At 43.8% G+C, this 20,882-nt stretch overlaps 1 protein-coding gene across 3 annotated transcripts in view; it reads left to right on the top strand.

The window, feature by feature from the left end:
• The window catches only part of HECW2 (HECT, C2 and WW domain containing E3 ubiquitin protein ligase 2), a 646,010-nt gene that overhangs the window by 515,798 nt on the left and 109,330 nt on the right, over positions 1-20,882 (top strand). For all 3 annotated transcript variants that reach the window (XM_029606070.1, XM_029606068.1, XM_029606069.1), the window contains exons 6-7: positions 12,089-12,258; positions 18,797-18,939. In XM_029606070.1, coding sequence (XP_029461930.1) covers positions 12,089-12,258; positions 18,797-18,939 — 313 coding nt within the window. The remainder of the gene's footprint in view (positions 1-12,088; positions 12,259-18,796; positions 18,940-20,882) is intronic.

The raw sequence follows: 20,882 nt of genomic DNA on the forward strand, positions 1-20,882 counted from the left end.
CTTAAAAGTACCCAGACAGACATTTCCATGTTTTGAGAGAGAGTGAGAGAGAGAACCTCTTTGTAAGGCTGTTATACAAGTCAACTATTTATACCACTGTAGGAAGGTCAACTAGTAACTCAAGGTGATGGTTTGGTGGTGCAGTTTTACATTCACAATCAGAGGGACGAAAAGCACAGTACACATCAGTGAAGCTTTGATATGATTTGGAGTGAGGAAAGGTACACAAAGATGAGATTTGTACCTTATACTCTCGCCCTAGCTTGATGCAATCTGTACGTAGCTGCTGTCTAGCTAGGGCAAGAGTACATTGTATAAATCTCATCTTTGTGTACCTTTCCTGACTCCAAATCACATCAAATCTTTACTGATGTGTACTGTGCTGTTTGTACCTCTGACTGTGTAAGTAAAACTGCCCCCCCAAACCCTAGACCACCACTAAAACCTTGCCTCGAGTTACTAGTTGACCCTCCTACAGTGGTATAAATGGTTGACTCTCTCTCTCTCTCTCTCTCTCTCCTTTTCCTGCTCAAAATGGGATTTACAATATTTATCACAAATCCTGTTTGGGAATAACGCCAGGAAAAAAAGGTGTAGTTATTTCCGGTATGATAACGTGAATTACACTATTGCACGCAACGTTAAACACCCTTCATTTTCATAAACTCCTCCTTTTTTTACTAAATTTTACAAATTTTCATACGCATCTCAAGATGTGTTATTTATTGCATGCGATAAGGCTCTAATGCGATTTGAATCATGACCCTGTAAGTTAGATATCTAACTTAGTTGTCTAATTTCAGCCAAATTTATGGGACTTAGGTTCCAATTGAAATTAACCTAAATTTAGGGACCTAAAACTTAGGGAATACATTTAGGGATTCTATTTCTTTTCCTTGATTTATGATCCTATGTTAGGTGTCTAGTGCTAAAACTCAATGTTAAATCCCTAACTTTTTTTTTCACATTTTACTTCGCCCGTGTAGCTTAGGATTTCAGTGAAACTAGAAGCCTAAATTCAGGATCTCAGCCCTAGTAAACTTTCAAAAGAGCCAATTTAGGGTCCTAACTCCCAAAGTCAGCCACTTAAACTCTGAAAATTGATCTCATGTTTGTTAATACTCCCAAGTGCTGCTACATGAGGTAAGTAATATGTGTTGACAGGGGATTACTTTCACATAATCATGGATAGTTTAGGAATGTATTCCGAGGTGCACAGGGATTTCTTGCATCGCGGGGTAAAAACTAATAGCCTCATCTACATGGAGTTTGCATGTGATGAGCGCTATTGGCTACACGCAAGTTTGGACGCGCGTTTTGCACGTATTGATCCCCTTATTGCATCAGGGGTTATGGACGCACGACCAAAACGCACGTCCAAGTGCTCGTTAACCTATGCGCTAGGCTCAGCGCATGATATTTCATTGGCCTGATTCTGAATTGTATTTAAAAAAAAAAAAAACAAGCTGATATAACTTACATGCATAGAGGTGAGTTTTAAAAGCCTGGCACGAGCCAAAATCAGGAAATAAGCGCCCAAGTTGGGCTCTCGCGCACACACAGAATTTAAAAAGCCGCCCTGATGCGCGCGTTATCTCCTGCTGCGTGCACAACTGAAAAGTTTTCAAAAAGGGGTGAGGCGTGGGCGTGATCTGCGCAGGACATGTGGGTGATATAGGCAGGACATGGGCGTTTCAGGGCATGGCCAAGAGGTGTGCCTAGAGCCCCTGTGGTGTAACTTTACTTCTGCTAGGACAAAGTGTAAATTAAAAAATAAAAAGAAAGAGCCATTTCTCAGAGATTTAAAGGATCTGGGGTAACAGGAAAGGGGGGGGGGAGGAGAGGAGTGCAGACTATCAAACCGGGGGGGGGGGGGGGGTTGGAGGACCAACAGTTAACTGGGCAAACTGGTGGATGAACTGGTGAAACTGGCAATGGCGTGGATGCGCAGCTCTTTAAAATTCCTCGACTTACACGATAGAAGCGGGGCTTATGTGCATAGGAGCGCGCTAGCTATAAAATGGCCGTGTATCTGGGCCGCACTGATGCACACCTGCCAAACAGCATCTGCGCCCCGGTTTGAAAGTTACTCTCCCTGTTTCTGTATAAATTACCCACATTGTTATGGAATCATCCTGCCCATGTAAAATCCTTTTAACATAACAAAGATGGGGGCAGCTTTCAAACTGTCCACAGCGGAACAAAGTCCGCAAGTACTTTTCAGAGCCCATGGGTAATTTTCAAAGTAAAAGGGCACATGTGCTTTCACTTTGAAACTTGCCTTTGGGTGCAGAGTACCCAGGTATATTTTCACTTGCTTTTTGTGCAGGTACTTTTTTTCCCTGGAGAATATCGTGTGTAGATTTGAAAATTCAATCCACGCACGTAAATTTCCTCCACTGACTTGTAAGCACGCTCCCTGGGGACACCTCCTCTTAATGTGGCTATAATTTTGTACCTTGAGTACTCCTGGGGGAATACTGTGCAAAAACAATTTTAAATTCTGTGTACAAAAACTTAAAATTTAGCAAAATTCAGCATACTTTATATTGGTCAAAATTTAAATGACAGTCTTTAAGTAATTACATTTTAAATGAATACAGAAAAAAGTTATTACTTAAAGATGCAGAATTTAAAGTATTTTGAGCAGATTTTCCCTAGAAGTTTACTGTAAGAGTGTCCCTTCCACTCGCTCCCCCTACTCCCCTGGCCACTTTGCCCTCTCAGGCCCCAACTCCTTCCCCTGCCAGTATCTCTCACCTCCAGCTCTAGGCTCAGCCCCTTCCACTCTATCGTCAGTCCCAGAGTTTGACCCCATTCTCAGTACTGCACCTCACACAGGCTCTATCTGTCCCTCTCTCTCTCTCACACACATGCTCCCTCTCCTATTGCACATACACATACCCTCATAAAGGCTCCCTCACTCTCTCACACACATACACACACCCTCATACAGGGTCCCCTCTCTCTTGCATACACACCCACACAAGCTCCCTTTCTCTCTTACGCATACACACTTATATTGGCTAACTATGTCTCTCTCTCACACACCCCTTTACACAGGCTCTCTCTCACATATACACAATCCCTTCACACAGGCTAGCACCCTCACATACACAGGATCTCTTTTTCATACACACCAGCTCCCAGTCTCTTACACACATACACACTCCTTTACAATCTCCTCATATAGGCTCTCTCTCTCTGGCACCCACACTGAAGCACCCCCTGCTTTTTCTCACACCCCCTGTTCACCCTCCTGCTCTCTCTCACACACACCCCTCCCCTCCCCCTCTCTCACACTCCCTCCCCTTCCCCCTCCTCTCCTCTCTCACATAGTCTCCCCTCCCCTTCCCCCTCCTCTCTCTCATACCACCACCCCTCCCCTCTCTCATACACTCCCACTTCCCCTTCCACCTCTCACATCCTTCCCACCTCCCTCACACCCCCTCCCCTTTCTCTTCCCCTTCTCTCTCACACCCCCCCTCTCCCTCCCCCCTGCTCTCTCACACACCCCTCTCCCAACCCTTTCCCCCCCCATCACACATACATCTCTCTACACATTCACTCTCTCCAGGACCTTCATCTTCGCCGTGAGTTGAGCACATCCCGCGGTTCACCGGGGTCTTCATCTTCAGTGCGAACGGGGTCTCCTCTGCCATTTTCTGCGCAGAATTTGGCAATTCTGTGCAGGGGGGGTATTCTACGCTCCTCAGTAGTGCAGAATTACCCAGTGCAGCACAGTGCAGCTAAGAGTACAACACATGTACTCTTAGCTGCACTGTGAGATGACAGTTTGAAGACAACCATCTTCTGAGGGTCAATTGCTATTTACACATATAAATGGCTTTGATAATTGTCTACCACGTGTAACAGGTATGTGACTAGTGCACACATTCAGACCATTGCAATATCGTGTGCATAAAAATTGTGTAGCCAAAGTGGACGCACATTTTTTGAATGCACGCACATCCACCTAACTCAATGCAATATGCAAATGAGCTTACGCGCTAAAAGGGGCACACAATGGATAATTTGTGCGTCCCTAACACTCTGTATTGGGCAACCAGGAAAAGTGGCTATGTATCTACAACAGCCTGGCCAGAGCTCCCTCCCCACTCCTTGGCAGGGCTGTTCCTGAGTGGTCCTGTTCACTGACAAGTGTCAATGAAAGGACCAATTCTCTTTCAGGTCAGCCTTCTGAAAGGGGATTGGTCCTTTCACTGACATGTGACAGTGAATGGACCAATCAGCAATAAGTGTAGCAGTGAATAAATTAATATTAAGTGCCTTGTGTGTGCAGGTTACCAAAATGGACACTCAATTTATGAGCGTCCGTTTTATTCTGAGCAACTAATTTACTGGCACAATACGCACACACAATATACATGGCCTTGAGCATGTATATTGTGGGTGTATATTGTGCACCCTGAATTTTTTTTTTATGTAAAGACTTTTTTTTACTTGCTTTCTGTGGTTTTTCCTACTTAGTATCGCAAAGATACTAAGTAGGAAGAACCACAGAAAAGCATTCTTTTTGTTTTTAAGTTGAGCCCTAGACCTGCGGGAAGGCTTTACATCTGCTCTGGGCAGGTATAAAATTTGACGGGTTAAAAAGTGCGCCTCGGGTGCACAGGGATTTTTTGCATCATGGAATTTGAATGTGATGAGCGCTATTAGCTACGCCTGAGTTTGGAAGTGTGTTTTGGACGTGATGATCGCCTTATTGCCTCAGGGGTTATGGACACGTCCAAAACACACGTCCAAGAGCTCGTTAACCTGTGTGCCAGGCTCAGTGCATGATATTTCATTGGCTTGAGTGATTGTGAATTGTATTTTTAAAAAAACTCAAGCATAACATATGCTCAGTATGGGGTAGATTTTATAATTTAGCGCGAACGCGTACTTTTGTTCGCGCACCAGGCGCGAACAAGACTACGCGGGATTTCAATAGATACGAGTGTAGCCGCGCATATCCATTAAAATCCGGGATTGGCGCGCCGCGCAGCCTGCCTTCGTTCCCTCCGAGGCCGCTCCTCCCCTCACCTTCCCCTCCCTTCCCCTACCTAACCCCCCCCCCCCGGCCCTATCTAAACCCCCCCAACTTTATCGCCGGATTTACGCCTGCCAGCGGGCTGCTGGTGCGCCATCACCCGACCCAAGGGCTGTTCCGGAGGGCGCGGCCACGCCCCTGGAACGCCCCCGGGCCGAAACCACGCCTGCGGCACCGCCCCCAAAACATCACGTCACCCGCGCCATGCCCCCGAAACGCCGCATCACGACTGCCACGCCCCCGCCATGCCCCCCGGCACGCCTCTCCATGCAAGCACCGGGACTTACGCGCGTCCCGGGGCTTGCGCGCGCCGCCGAAACTATGCAAAATAGGCTCGGCGCGCGCAGGGGGGGTTTGGGGTAGGTTTTTGGGGGGTACGCACGTATCCTATGCGCATACCCCTTTGAAAATCTACCCCTATGTGTCATTTGTACACGCAAAATTTTCTGTGTACAATTTCCGAAATCAAAGCTAATAAAATTTAACTGGACTTGTGCCATGGATCAGGTTGAAGCACGCAGCACTGGATTGGAGAGGATCTCCAGTCTTTCGGGCTGGTTGTATCTCACTTTCACCATGGAGGTGGTGCGCTTAGGCCTGGACAGGGAGAGAAGGTGACCTCTGCTACTGTGGCATACCCTGCTGAGTGTACCTCACAAGAGGTTGCCCTCCGTTCCCATGCCAGCGAGGAAATCATGTGCTGCCCTGTGGGAGTGGGAAGGTTCCGCAAAGACCGCCAGGGAGAGAAAATGAGGATAAAAAGACTAACTGAAAAAATGATCAAGATAAATGTTCAAATTGCGCTACTTCCTGAGCATATGTTTTGTTCTTTTTTCAAAATACATGCTGTCTATCTCATTTCAGTATAATCATAGTGAAATACAGTATAAATTAGTGAAATAAGCATAATTCTTGCTTATTTCACTTCCTTTGAGCTATAAGTAGGTCTTAATACCCTTACAGGTGAATTTTCGAAGGAAGAACACGTGTAAATGTAACATACTATTGTAGCAATTTTCAAAAGCCATTTAACCACGTAAAGTGTACTTATGCAGGCGAATCCTAAGGACAATTGAATGGCGTATATTGCAGCAGCTTTCAAAAGTCCATTTACATGATGTGAGGGAGACCGAGCAAATCCCCTAGGCTAGAGCAGAAAACCACACTGACTCCAGCCTTTCCAAATGCAGTTTTCAAGTTTCATTCTCACACACAGTACTTTCTTAAAAGGGTAGACTGCCTTACCTTAGGACAATGTACTTACAACCTTCAGAGAGCATCAGGGGCTCTTTGCTCCTGGAGATATTGGGGGGGGGGGGGGGGTGCTTCCTGACCCCAGCTGGCCTTACACTCTAATCCTGCCCAGGCTGGTTCCACTCTCAGGACTCTCCTTGCCCAGCAGGGGTGCTGGTTCCACCCATAGAGCTCTCTCATGCTCTCTCTCTCTGTTGGATTTAAGGTGGACCAGACATCTAGCCTGGTCCTGCACGCACAAAAAGGGGAAAACAGGGTCACTTCATCACACGTGAATGAAGTGCATTGACACGTGTAAATCCCAGTTTTACGCGTGTAAATGCTTTTGAAAATCAGGCCCATAGCGAATTACTAAGATTTTTTCTCATTTTGTTTCTATGGGAAAAGACCATGAGGAATGAGGCGTTTTGTGGTAAAAATGTAACCCAGATGCTCTTATTTTTATGGTCTGCTCTGGAAGTGAGACATAAGGTCCCATGCACTAAAGCTTAGCATGTACACTCAGAACAGCAAGCTGTGCACAAGGAGGGTAATTTTCAGAAGGACTTTTGCAGGAAAACTAGTGCTTTATCAGCAGAAATGACTTTTTAGAAAATAGTGCAACCGATATGTGCATAAAATTCCTGAATGTTGGAAGGCAGGGTTCCTGTCGCAGATCTGGTGGAATGGAGTTCCATAGAGGTGGTCCTGCTGTGGAGAATGCCCTGTCTCTGAAGGTTATATGATAATAGGTTTTGGAGTGTGGTACCTGTAGAGATTCTCTATAGGACTCTCTGATGGGGCTGGAGGAGATATGTTTTCTGAATGGGATTTGTAGGTTAAGCGGAGAGTATTGATGGATAGCTTTGTGGATAGTGGTAATGGACTTATATATGATTCTGTAGTGAATTGGCAACCAATGTAGGTCTTTGAGGATTGGAGATATGTGATCTCTTCTCCTTGTGTTTGTCAATATTCTGGCTGCCGTGTTTTGAACCATCTGAAGAGGTTTAGTGTGAGATGAGGGGAGACCTAATAATATAGAATTGCAAGAATCTAACTTAGAGAAGATTATCGCTTGCAGTACTGTTCTGTAGTCATGAGAGTGGAAACGAGGTTTTATTCTTTTTAATAATATGCAACCAAAAAAACAAGTAAACAAGTATATGAACCGTATCTTCAATGTGCTGTCATCAAACAAAATTTTAGAATGTATTATATTATACTTTGAAATAGAAATTGAAACCGCATCAGCAAGCCAGACCGGCAGTGAACCCACTTGCCGTCCGGACTACTCATCATTTGCGGCGTGATGGTCAATGAGCTGTTTTTATGTATATATCAGCTAGATATTACTGAAAATGCCTTCTGAGTCCCGTATATGAATAAAGTGCATCATATGCCCCGAATTGTCAAACAATGACACCCGACACTATACTAGAGACATTCGTGTCCATCAGAAAGGTTTGTGGTGCTGAACTCACGCAAAGCTAAGTATTCATTTTGAATTTATCAGCTCTAAAAATTGGTTTTGTCCTTTTGTTTCTGTAGCATCTGCCATGACAATGTTTTCATAAATTACTCCTGAGGAAGCGATTCTTATCGCGAAACACCGGTCGGGTGTCATTGTTTGACAATTCGGGGCATATGCTGCACTTTATTCATATACGGGACTCAGAAGGCATTTTCAGTAATATCTAGCTGATATATACATAAAAACAGCTCATTGACCATCACACCGCAAATGACGAGTAGTCCGGACGGCAAGTGGGTTCACTGCCGTTGTCTGGCTTGCTGATGCGGTTTCAATTTCTATTTCAAAGTATAATATAATATATTCTAAAATTTTGTTTGATGACAGCACATTGAAGATACGGTTCATATACTTGTTTACTTGTTTTTTTGGTTGCATATTGTTTGATTGACAAAACAAGCGCTTTGGTTCTTTATTCTTTGGTTTATTCTTTTTAAGACATGAAGTTTATGAAAGCAGTCCTTGGTTGTTTGGTTAATAAATGATTTTAGGTTTAGCCGATTATCAACGATAGCTCCTAGGTCTCTTACTTGTGATATATGTGACTTGGCTGGTGGATTTGTAGTGATGTTACTTTTTTCCGGGGATATGAGAAGGAGTTCCTGATAGCAGCCAGCCGCGCCAGCAGCCATTCCCTGCTTCGCTGTCTGCCACAGCACGGCCTGCCCTGCCTCCGTATGGCATGCGCTTAAACACCGCGCCTTTGCGCAGTGTTTGCAAGTGTCTAAGCACGCCGACCCAGGAAGCAAAGATAGTGTTGGGAGGAAGCAGGAAGTGAAGGCGGCGCGGCTATCTATGGCGCTGTCTCTCCTTCAGCCGGCAGCCACAGCGCGGCTAGCTACGGTGCTGTCTCTCCTTCAGCCGGCCTCTCTCCTTCAGCTGCCAGCGGGTTCAGCTCCGCCGGTGGCCCCGTTGCCTTCCTCTCCGGGTATGCTGCCCCATGCAAATGCACCGTATGCACACCCAGTCGCGCCAGGCCTGGTCTTAATTTATAAAATAAGCATTTATCATCCTTAGTGGCTCTGTGGCGATGCTGCATCCTTCCATGCTGAGTTGGGTTCCCAGATGAGACCAAGGATGCTGTGGAGGCAGCATTTCACAATCCCCGTGAGGAGGGAGTCCCAGCTACCACTCTGTAGTGCTTCTAGATGCTCTGCGCACCAGGTTTCACCATCTGTGGCCCCTGGCCAAGGAGCAGCACTGCAATTAAAGGATGAGTCAATCTGACATGTGACTTTTCATGCACTGTTACAGCTTTAGGAAACTTTCAAACTAAGCACAACGTTAAATTTCTTGACTGGGAAAAAACAAATTACGAGAAAAGCCTTGTTTTCAATTAGTTCCTTTTATGGGTCAGGCAAAGGCCCCACAGTGCTTTTGGCATCGATTTTTGTTTTCATCATTTCCCCTTCCAGAGGTTGCCAGAGATTAAAACCTAGGTGAAAAGAAACATAGTTTCAGATGTGAGTAAACAAACTGAACCTGTGAAGTTGTTATGTGCCTTTTCTCCTCATTTTTCCCTGTTCTTAAATCAGACTCCCAAAGCCTCAGTTGCTTTAAATTCTTCAGCTCCTTAAGTGACTGAATATCTGGAGACAAGACCACAAGCCGTTTTCTCTTCTGCTGCCTAAAAGATATCTGGAGTGATTTGGGGCACTCGGCCACCATGTACTCTTGAACTGAATTCCTTGCACATCACAGAATTTTGTGGACTAGAGGCCATTAGAATACACTAAGAATTAAAAAGAACAGCCTCAGATACATCTTTTCAGACAGAAACTTGCCAGTTTTTTGGCTCTGTTGCTTCCAGTTTGGATTTGTTGGGGTTTTTTTTTATCCTATCCCTTTTTTTTCTTGTCCCTAACATATTTATCTTGATTGCATTTTCTCATTTTCTTGGAATGTGAGCATATCTCTTCTATCATGTATCAATGTGCAGTAATTAGGCCAAGGGATCAAGAGACCAGGAGCACAAGCCAAATGGCTCTTTGGGTATAACTTCTAATACAAGGCCTAACTGTGGTAGTAGTAAAGTCCCCTAGTTAAAGGATTATATTCACAGCTATCCGTGGTAGTCTAACTGAGGGTTAGCATAAACATGCATGCATTCTGCTATTCAGGTCAGTCTTTCAGTAAGTATAGGGGGGGGGGGGGGAAGAAGCAAAGATAGCAGTAACAGAAAATTCTGATTTCACCATCCTAGAAACACGAGGGCAGAAAAAGGCCGTATGACCCATCCAGTCTGCCTGCTCAACCCAGCATTACAATCCCCGGCACTTCCTTAGAGATCCCCTGCGTTTATCCTCAGCTTTCCTTTCCCTCCAGCACCTCCAGTCCACACATCCACCTCTCTTTATCTGCGAAGAAATAGTTCCTAACATTACTCCCGAGTCCACCTCTTTCAACCTCATCCCCACGGCCCCTCATTTTAGGGCCTCCTTTCTACTGAAAGTAGCAGAGAGGAGCCCCTGCAGTTATAAATACATCGGAGCAGCCTCTGTGTCCGCACAAAGCCCTTTCACAAGAAAATGGCCCAGCAGCTCAGAACCAGTCGGCACAGGTCCCTTGAACCCAGCCCAAAACCGGGGCACACTCTCAAAAATGGCTTACCTGTCATCTAGGACTATAAGCCTTGTAAATAAAAAAATAAATAGGTGCATAATGCCCAACGTAGCCACATTTCAACTCCAGAAAAGTCCTTTCAAAAGAAGATGCCTTTGGACAGAATGAGGATCTTGATTCCTCACACGGGACTTCAGCAGCATCGGCAGCTGTGGTTACAGACCAGCCCCCAAGTACTGCCACCGCTCCCTTTAGAAAGCCTGGGGAGTGAATAACCAGTCAGCATGCAAAGTGCCAAATCCCACCTTGTCAGACAGCTCTGCAGTTTAAATGTGGTTATTAGTATTTGTGAGGCGTAAGGGCTTTTTTATTTTCTAAAGCTTTTTCTTTCTTTGTTTTCTGAAGGATTAATGACTCATTGATCAATGTGAGATCAGGGAATCAAATACAAGTACAGCAGCACACATACATGACTTATTTCCCTCAGTTAAACTGTTGTTTAGTTTTGAACACATAGCTGCAACTATGTGGATTGTTTGATCTTATATCCAAAGGTCCTGTGGGCTTATGTTCATCTTTTATTTGGATTTGAATTTAATTACTCATCTGTGCAAACCCAAGCTCAAGGCAAATTACTGTCCAGGTACAGTAGGCATTTCCCAACCCCAGAGGGCTTTGCAGTCTAGAGCCCCTCTTTATGAAGCATTTTTCCTGGAGGTACAGAATAAGAGAGAGCCTTTAATAAATAGGCCCCCTAGGTTTATACCTGAGGCAATGGAAGACGAAGCGACTTGCGCAAAGAGCAACACTGGGAGAAGTAGGATTTAACGCTGGCTTCCCAGGTGGTCAGCCCACTGCTCTAACCACAAGGCTACTACTCCACAGAGTTTCTTACCTGTCACAGGTGTTCTCTGAAGATAAGTGGATCATCCAGTTACACACTGGGCCACGTGACCTGCAGGTCTTCAGAGAACACCTGTGACAGGTAAGCATCTCTACTTTTTGACCTGGCCCAGTTCTGGAACTTTTTTTTACTCCAGCTTTCCCATCTCTGGGTCTGCTCTTCATTTGTTTATGATGTGTTCATGGTTTGTTTGGGGGGGGGGGGGGGTTTCCTGCATGTGGGTGCTGAGAATGATCAGTACAGCAACATTCATGTTGAGAAGAGTGGTAATACAAACACAGTAAGAGCTTTCCAAAATGATAAACTGTAGGTAACAAATACAACTTACAAGAAGGAGGAGGATCTGTATTTGGTTTGTTTTTGAATTTCCATTCTTTTTTTTTCTGCTGGCCCTGCTGGTATAACAGGGATGTATATACTGCTAAACAACCCCAGCAGAACAATGCCAGGTTTTAGAAGTATCTAGAATGGAAATTAACATCTCTTTACTGATCACCAGCCTCTCTGTACTTGGGAAATTGTGTTCTTTGGTTATAAAAACACAGAAGAAAAGCAAGGTGACATGTTTTTGTTTTTTTTTTTACATTAGGTTGCAGTAACTGATATACAAAATTCTGTATACCCAATACTGTATTCTTTGCATATCTTGTAATTATTCCTGGGGCAAATCAGATTTCGGCTTATAGCAGCTCCATGATTTCCTTCTCTAACTACAAAGGCAATATTTTAGGAAGTTGATAGGCTTTATTTGCCAAGATTTTGATTGGCTATTTCCCTTCTCTTGTTTGTTTGTTTTTTAAAGATATTCGGGCGGTCGGCTTAAAGAAAGGGATGTTTTTCAATCCTGATCCTTACCTCAAGATGTCCATCCAGCCAGGGAAGAAGAGCACATTTCCCACCTTTGCTCATCATGGTCAGGAAAGGAGATCTACGATCATCACTAACACAACTAACCCTGTTTGGCATCAAGAGGTGAGGTGAACGGTATGAATTTGCTTTAGAAATCCAGATAATAGTTTATCATGCTAATGTTATTGACTTTCTAATGCCCCTTGGTCCCTTCCTGTTACTATGCAAGATACTTCTTAACTGGAAGTTTCAAACTACTTCTGAAAATGGCATGGCCTACATTAAGGGGTTCTCTGTTTTGGTAACTATTGCCCTTTTCCAGCACAGTGCAACAGAGATAATTGAGCTTATTAGAAGAGACCTGAGGAGACAGGCTTGAGCCCAGCACCTGACTCTGGCTCTGCGCGTTGTCCTCAGAGGATAACAATGTAAAAATGAGCCAAGTCAGGTGTATTCCCACTTGTTTCCGTCCTTTGCTGCTACATCTCGCTGCCGCAGGCCTGCCAGTGCTGTTGCTGCTGCTGGGTTCAGAGCATCATTGGTTCTGAGGACCATGGGGACCCGGGGAGCAGCTGTCCCTGTCCCTGTTTAAAACGAAAGTGCACGGGTCCAGGAGGCAGAGCAGTCACAAGGGTAGCATCCTTGAACTACAGGGCGAGGAGGAGAGAGGAATAAACGTGAGAGAAGCTGGAAATGGAGGAAAGAAAGATGCAATAAAGGGAGAGGAGGAGAGGGATGGAAGAAAAAAGGTGGAGGTGAAGGGGAGAAGTAGAAAATAGGAGTTGAGAGAAGAAAGAAGAGAAAAGAGATGGGAGGGGAGATGATGCAAAAAAATTGATGTTTGATATTATTGTTTTATAAATTTATGTAATGTCTGTTTGTCATTTAATTTGTGTCTATGTTCTGTACACTGCTTAGGACAGTTAATTTGCTTTAAGCTGTCTAAAATAATTTATAAATAAATAAAAATTTGAGGGTGCAGTGGGGGATAGAGACATAAGGAAGTTCAGGTGTGAGAGATGAGGCAGGATGGAGGAGATGGGCAATGAAGGTTGGGAGGTAGATGAGATAGAGGTTGGGATGGAGAAGAGGCAGTGAACAGAAGATGGAAGCTTTGGGGGGGAGACGCAGTGAGATAAAGAGCAAGAGGGACAGTAGAGAGGTGAGAAAGTAGGGAGAGGGGGAAGATGTATTGGGGAGGAGGATAAGATTACAAATATCTCATTAGTGGTGCAGTGCCATAAAAGCTGTGGAAAAACTGGGCTGGGAAACAGGTGAACAGAAAGCAGGCAGAAATATAACTAGGTGCATGATCTTGGGGTGCTGCGAGATTCCAGCGAAAGTACATGCCAAGAGTCAAATAAAATCAGGTTATTTCAAACTGGATGCTTAGGCGACTGAAGCCACTTTTGGATCCAAATGACTTCCGGACAGTCCTCCAAAGTTTAATATTTTCAGGTGTCTACTATTGCAGGTCATTTTTACTTGGTCTCCCTAACAGCACTCTTAGATTTCTCTAACTTGTTACAAAACTCAGCCACTAGAGTTCTAACCACCTTACCCCGGTATTGGCACAGCTCCATTGGCTACCGATTAATTGTATAATTCAGTCTAAGATCTTAACAATACTGCATACAATCATCAATACTGATGCTCCTTGATTTGGAGCAACATTAGGGTGAATGTTTAAAGGGCCACACGCATAAAAATCAGGACTTACATGCGTGGCCGGGCCCTGCGTGTGCCGCGCGCATTTTCAAAAAAGCCCAGTCACGCGCGTAAGTCCCAATACACACACAAGTGCCGGGTCCTGAAAAAGGGGCAGGGCGTGGTCCAGGTGGAGAGGGACAGAGGCCGGCCAGGACAGCGGCTATCAGCTGCTGTCCTGGGGATGCGCGCGTTGGCAGCTGGCCGGCGAGTGGAAACTACTTCTGCTCAGGAGGAGCAGTAAGTAGAAAAATAAAAAATTTTCAGGTAGCTAGGTAGGGGTTAGGGGTCGGGGTGGAGGGCGGTAGGGAAGTTCCCTCCCAGCCCGCTCCTTAATTGGAGCGGACTGGGAGGGAACTGGGGAAGGCCCGATTGCATCGCCACACATAATTTACTAAAATTCACCCCCCGCACGCATGTCACCCGCACATGCAGATTTTAAAATCTGGCGTGCATGTTCACATAGCCAACAGATTTTATAACGCGTGCATGTTATAAAATTGGCACATCCATGTGCGCGCGCTGGGAACCGTGCACACATGGACACGCGTGTGCTCCTTTTAAAATCTACCCCATTATGAATTCACACCCCTCAGTGCCCACTGCGCTCAGCGAATAAGGGGCTTTTAGAAGTCCCAGCTATTAACCATGCTCAGGTAGGAAGTGAGCTTTCTCTGTAGCTGGACCTTTGTTGTGGAATGCATCCCTGATCATTTGAGAATTATTCCTGATGTAAAAGTATTCAAAAAATCTTTAGAAACTTGGCTGTTTAAGCAGGCCTTCAGTACAGCTAATCTGTACATATTTGGCATCATTGACAGATGGCGTAACACAAAATTTTATAGGAAGAAAATAGCATAATACCTTCTGTAAACATATTAGAATCAGATTATGGGATTATGAAGTAACTACTTGTAAAAAGTCTGAAAGCAGACTGGATTATTAAGCTAATTGTCAGAAAAGTTGATTTGTGACTTTTTACTTTATATAATGTACATTGTTTGTTACTTCATATATTTGTCTTGTTACATGTTAAGAATGTTTTAATTTTGTGAACCACTGTGATCCTTTGAAGTATGTGGTAAATACATCATTTTAAATTAATAAATAAAACAAAAGATACATAGAGATGGAGGAACGAAAATAGGAACAAAATGTAGATTGAAGAAATGGGAGGAAGATCAGAAAATGAGAAAAACTGAACCAGAGTAGGACTGAGGAATACATAGATACAGGATAAATAAAAACAGAGGATCAAAAATGTTGTAAAATGTTTGCTTTATTTTTAGTTAGAATTTTATCATTTTCCCTGTTCTAATTAAATTGACTTTCAAAAATGATGGCAGAAAAAGAACCATATGGCCCATTTTGCCTGCCCATCCACAAAAACTGCAAATCTACAATCCCTACCACTCCTTCAGAGATCCCCTAAGCTTGTCCCTTGCTTACTTGAATTCAGATACAGTTTTTGTCTCAAATACCTCCACTGGGGGGGCCGTCCCACGCATCCACCACCTTTTCTGTAAAGAAATAGTTTCTTAGATTACTCCTGAGCCTACCTCCTTTCACCCAAAGCCTCCTTTCCATTGGAAGAAGCCCAACTCCTGTGCATTGATACCTTGGAGGTCCCTATTCCACCTTCCTACCAGTGTATACATGTTTAGATCTTTAAGAATGTTCCCATCTGCTTTATAATGAAGAAAACGGACCATTTTAATAGCCATCCTCAGGACCAACTCTCAGAGCTCTGACTTGACTCTGATTTGGCTTCTCTGTCTCAATTAAAAGTACAAGAGAGCATTTATTTCCACTGATAGAAGACAATGTCAGTGTAAGAGTCTTGAAACCAACTAAAAGAAAAACAAACAATGAAAGTTCTGTGAAACGTCAGGGCCTTTCCAAACGGATATTACCAATTATCTGATGACGTTTTTCGCCATTATATGTGAGCTTGTAAGGTGAAGCCGAGGTGGCTATGGTAAAAGAATAAAGACGTATCCCCTGAAGAAGGCATAAGATTATGCCGAAACATTGTCAATGTCGGGTGTATTTAATGAAGACAAACCAGTGGGCAAAGTAAAAGATAAGAGCTTGTAGAGTAAAAATCTTCGAAGTTAAAGATAAGTACATTCCAGGTTGGGAGTTTTTGGAAAGGGTTTTAAGCACAACAAGAAAATATTTTACTTTAAAAATAATGAATAAAAATTAAATACCAAATATTGAATTAAAATTAAATAATGTGGAGTGTGGGAAGCAGTAGATGACGTAAAATCTGGTGCTTGTTGATGATACTGGTTGAAGCCCATTGCGGGCAAGAGCCTGGAGATTGAAACAGCACATCTATCTCTGATACTGATTCCCTTTTATATATAAACATTTTTTGATAAGAATATGAAATATTCCTCATGAGTGGTGTTGTGTTTTTCTAAACTTCAGGGTCTGCCATATCTTCTGATGTCCACAACAGAACTGAGCTGCAACATGTACAACATTTTTATCTCCACTGAGCAATTTAAGTAAATTACATTTAAGTACTTGGCACAGTACAGAGTACTGAGCAAATATAAGTCAGTAGTTCAGCCAGCAGACAGCTCTTCTGTTTCAGAATGCAGACTGATGTGTGGCCAAAAGTAAAACTTGAAGGAGCCAAGAATTTGAAATGGTTATTCAGTAAAGGCCCAACTTAAATTATTTGCTTGGTCCATGACTACAAATTGGCCCCTTCGTGGCGTTTTGTTTGCCAGAATAGTTCAAACTGTCAAACACTGATACCTTGCCGAGATGAGGCCATGTAAAAAGATTTGAATCTGGCCTAGGGTTGCCAACTGTCCTGTTTTTTTCTGGACTGTACAGATTTTTGGGGTACTGTACTGAAAAAGAGAGAGGGCTAAAATGTTTGGAAATGTCTAGCCAGAGGTGAGCATCCGAGCCTCCCCTGTGATTATAGAATATGTGTGCGCTTTGGTAGCTACACTATATTAAGTATGCATTGGAGTTCTTTGTGTCCCTTACTTCAGCCACGATTTAATCAGAGGCCTACAAAATTTTGCAGAATAGTAGTTTGGCCCCCTGGGCCAGTAAAAGCAAATTTTGTTCAGAGCAAAGGAGTATGGGAACTAGTGGTCAAGATATGAGGCTGCAGAGAGGCAGACTCAGGCATGACATCTGAAAATATTTCTTCCCAGAAAGGGTGGTGAAGGCATGGAATGACCCCCCAGTAATAGTTCAAGAAATCACAGGACAAACACAGAGGATCATTAATTGCAAAGAAATGAGGGGGAAGTCAAAGATCATCTGGGGTCTATGGCACTGTAGCAGGAAGTAAACTGGGCAGATTAGATGGATCATTAGCTGCTATCATATTCTCTGTTTCTGTGTTCTTCTAATGGTGAGAAGTGGCAATAAGTCGCATGTGCGCAAACTCCATCGGCATCTCCAAATATTCAGAAATTTGATAGCTGAACGTTGGCAACTTTAATCGAGCCCTAAGGGTGTAACTAGAACACTTTGCATTTTTTCTTAGCTCAGCTCTGTCCCTATGATCCAAAATGTATTAAAATAATCATTCAGGAGTATCAAGCAGACAAAACAAGGGTCTGATTTTCAAAATGATTTAGGTGCAGAAAGCCCAGTTTTTGCAATCAAATCGCTGTTTGAAAATCAGTTCAGGTCTATGCAGGTAAAAGTATGCACTGAACACAGTTTGGTTCATAATTTTATTGCCTATAGCAAGTAGGCTTTCTGGGGGGGGGGGGGGCGGAGTCTGAGTAGGGAAAGGATTTACCAGCATGTTAGAGAGTAAGCATGGAAACCCTGTCGAAAGGTTATAGCGGCTCTTGAGCAGGTATAACTTTGTGCGTGCGTGCTTGCATGCTGAGATCCGCTTTGAAAATTCAGGCTGAAGTCTGCAGGTAAAAGGTTCATGCGGACTCTAGGTCTTTGCCGGCCGATAAAAATGACCCTATAAGAGGACAGTTTTCCAAGCCACCTATGCCAGTAAATCGCGATTTACGCACATGAATTGGCCGTCTAAAACCTGCCCTCCACCAACACAGCTGAAAGTGGGTGCATTGTTCCACGACGCATTTTCTTTTGGCCACATTTAGGGGAGGTGTTCCTGGGGGTGCTTGGAAATGAATGCTCCCAGATTGTATTTTAAGGATACATGAGTTATTTTCCAAAGAAAATCCCGCCTGTGCCCAAGGCAGGCACAAAAATATCCCTGGGCACTTTGTATCTGCGGCAAGCTTTGGAATGAAAGCACGCACAGACTTCCTCTCTGTGAAGTCCGCATGTAAAAAATAACCTGCAGAATTTGCCCCGATGTTGATGGCATGAACATTGCCCCCAAGACTCCTAAGAAGCCTCTTTGATTGCAGTTTTGCTCACCTAAAGTTGCTCCTTCCTCATGTAATCTCGCCTATAATCCACCTGGCTTTGTTCATCCTAATCATGCTTCCACTGTCTTAATTGAAAGCATCTTGTTTGGGTTTTTTTGGCTATTTATCTTGTCAACTAGATTGTAAACTCCAAGGATTAGGGATTGTTCATTGTTGCTCCATATAACAGCTGCCTACATCTGGTGTGCACTATACAAATGAATAATAATGATAATAAATAAGCAATTAGGGGCTTTTTATGAATAACTGTCACAGGGGTGAAGTGGTGCAATGGAAGCATCAAATGTGACCACAGAGCAACGTCACTAGGACCAGTCTAGCATTGTGGTTCCCGTGAGAAAGCACGTTAGCTTTTTCTTCTGTAAACAAACTGAGAAACCCCAAGCTGCCTTGTGGTAAAGAAAAGGGATTGAAACAGTCTAATCCAGTGCCTTGCACTGAGAGAACTCTCCCTAACCACTGGTACTAATTCTATATTAAACAACAACAACAACAACAAAACGAAATAAAGTTGCTCAGCTTTTCTAATAAACATTGTTTTCCTTTCTTTTCAGAAATATTCGTTTGTTGCCCTTCTTACCGATGTCTTGGAAATTGAAATTAAGGACAAATTTGCCAAGAGTCGCCCTATCATCAAGCGGTTTCTTGGGAAACTAACCATTCCTGTCCAGAGACTGCTAGAGAGACATGCTATAGGGTAAACTCATACTGGAGGGGCTTGCAGTTACTTTTACAGCGGTCAGGTACCGTAGGTAACCACTGCTTGGCGGTAATAACCCTGTTCTTGCAAAGTAACGTTTGTGCTGTCATTTCTCCCCCACTAGGCAGGTGTGGCCTATGACACTTTCCTTCCATCTGAAGGCTGTTGCCCAGCAACAGAGATTCCCATGTTAGTGTGTGTGTGTGCTGTCAGCTTGTGGATGAGTGGTACCGGTGGACTTCATACAGAATGTCATGTGACATCATTGTAACCCACTAGATCAGATACACAAATGAATATGTAGGTGCCTAATGAGAGGGTGTTGCCTAGTGGTTAGCAGCGCCATGCTGCCAATTATTCTATGGATGGGCCTTCACCAGCTCTGCTCCACTAGGTAAGAGGTCTTTGGTTATCAATAAAATAAGGTAGCAAAGGGATCTCAGGAGCCCCCTGCAGTGCACCATTGTTGATTCGAATAATGGGGCTGGCAGCCACGAGACCTAAGGTCAAGTCCCACATCCGTCACGGACACTGGCCGTGGCCTTGGGAGAAGTCTCTCAGTCTTCTTGCCTTCAGCAGCTCCTGAGATTATAAACTCTCCAGGACAGGAATTCATGGTGCTTTTGTGTAATTTGTTGTCTGGATTACAGTGCTATGTGAAAGCAGAAATAAACATTTAGAACTGGTGGACACTACTAGGAAAGGACTAGAATGAGGTCTGGTTGAATTGGATTTGCTCAATGCAGGCTCACTGCCTGGATTTGCATTCTGTAGATCCAAGCAGATTTTTGAGTCCTATGAGAAATCCAAATACGGAGCTGCTAATTTTGTAACAGCCTATATACATTTTCCATCAAATACCTGAGTAAGTTACAGCAGTTTTCTAAGGGAAAGCAAGAGTGTAACTTCCCTTTGAAAATTACCCGCATACACTTACATCCTGTGGATTTGTATACAGGATTTTTTTTTTTTTTTTTAAGAAATGTATGTGCACGCTTTGGCAAATACAAAACCTATGCATGTAAATTCGAACTTCTCCTCAGCTCTGCCCCTGGAATGCCTCTGCCCTCTGTGAGCAAACTTCTGCATGCACAGGCTCTACAGTTTTATAAGGGACCGGTTCCAGGGGTAAAGCACTGTCTCACCTGCAGCATTGCTTTTGAACATCACTCAGAAGTACATCTCTCACCATTGAATGCACACTTTTAAAATCATGTGGCGAAGTCAATCATTTTAAGTGTTTTTTTTAACACCAGAAACATTATGTTATTGCAATCTTCACCAGAAATCAAACACACATTGTCCAAACCTTTGTTGTATTTTTTCCGGCTCCGATCCATTTTCTGCCTGGCCATTTCTTTTTTCCTTTATCTTGTGTTTCTCTGCTGCTCCTCTTTTCTCTACCTGGTTTTCCACTTCCCAGGCTGTTATTGCTATTCATTCTTTCTCATTTTTGTCTCATCTTCTAGTAATTTTCCTGAAAATTATATTTGTTGATTCTCTGTCTTTTCCGTTTCCTCACTCTTTCATGCCTCACTTATAGTCCTGCAGTGATGGCAGCCTTAATAAAGATTCTGATCGCCCCCTCCTTTTTCCCCTTTATCGAGCGTTGATTTTTTTACTAGGCAGATTCTGCCTGCCTATCTCTGAGGCTTGGTTCGACTCTCCTCTTCCTCTGCGACTCCCAGGAGGGTAGCCTGAAGTAGTAACATGTCCATCACAGCTACGGGAGAGGCAGAAGAGGAGGATTAGAGTCAATCTGAGCCCCGAAAACAGGTAGGTGATTGGAACGCTGCCAGGCTGCCACCATTGATTGGCCTCTGGCCTTGCCTGACAGGGTTTTACAGTGTCCGGTTACCCTTGTAATCGGACACTGTACAACAGGCTGCAAAACTGGGCAGTCCGGTCGAAAACCAGGCAGTTGGTCACCCTAGCTGAGT

This window comes from Rhinatrema bivittatum, chromosome 6 (assembly GCF_901001135.1).
Source record: "Rhinatrema bivittatum chromosome 6, aRhiBiv1.1, whole genome shotgun sequence".
Classification (NCBI taxonomy): Eukaryota; Metazoa; Chordata; class Amphibia; order Gymnophiona; family Rhinatrematidae; genus Rhinatrema; species Rhinatrema bivittatum.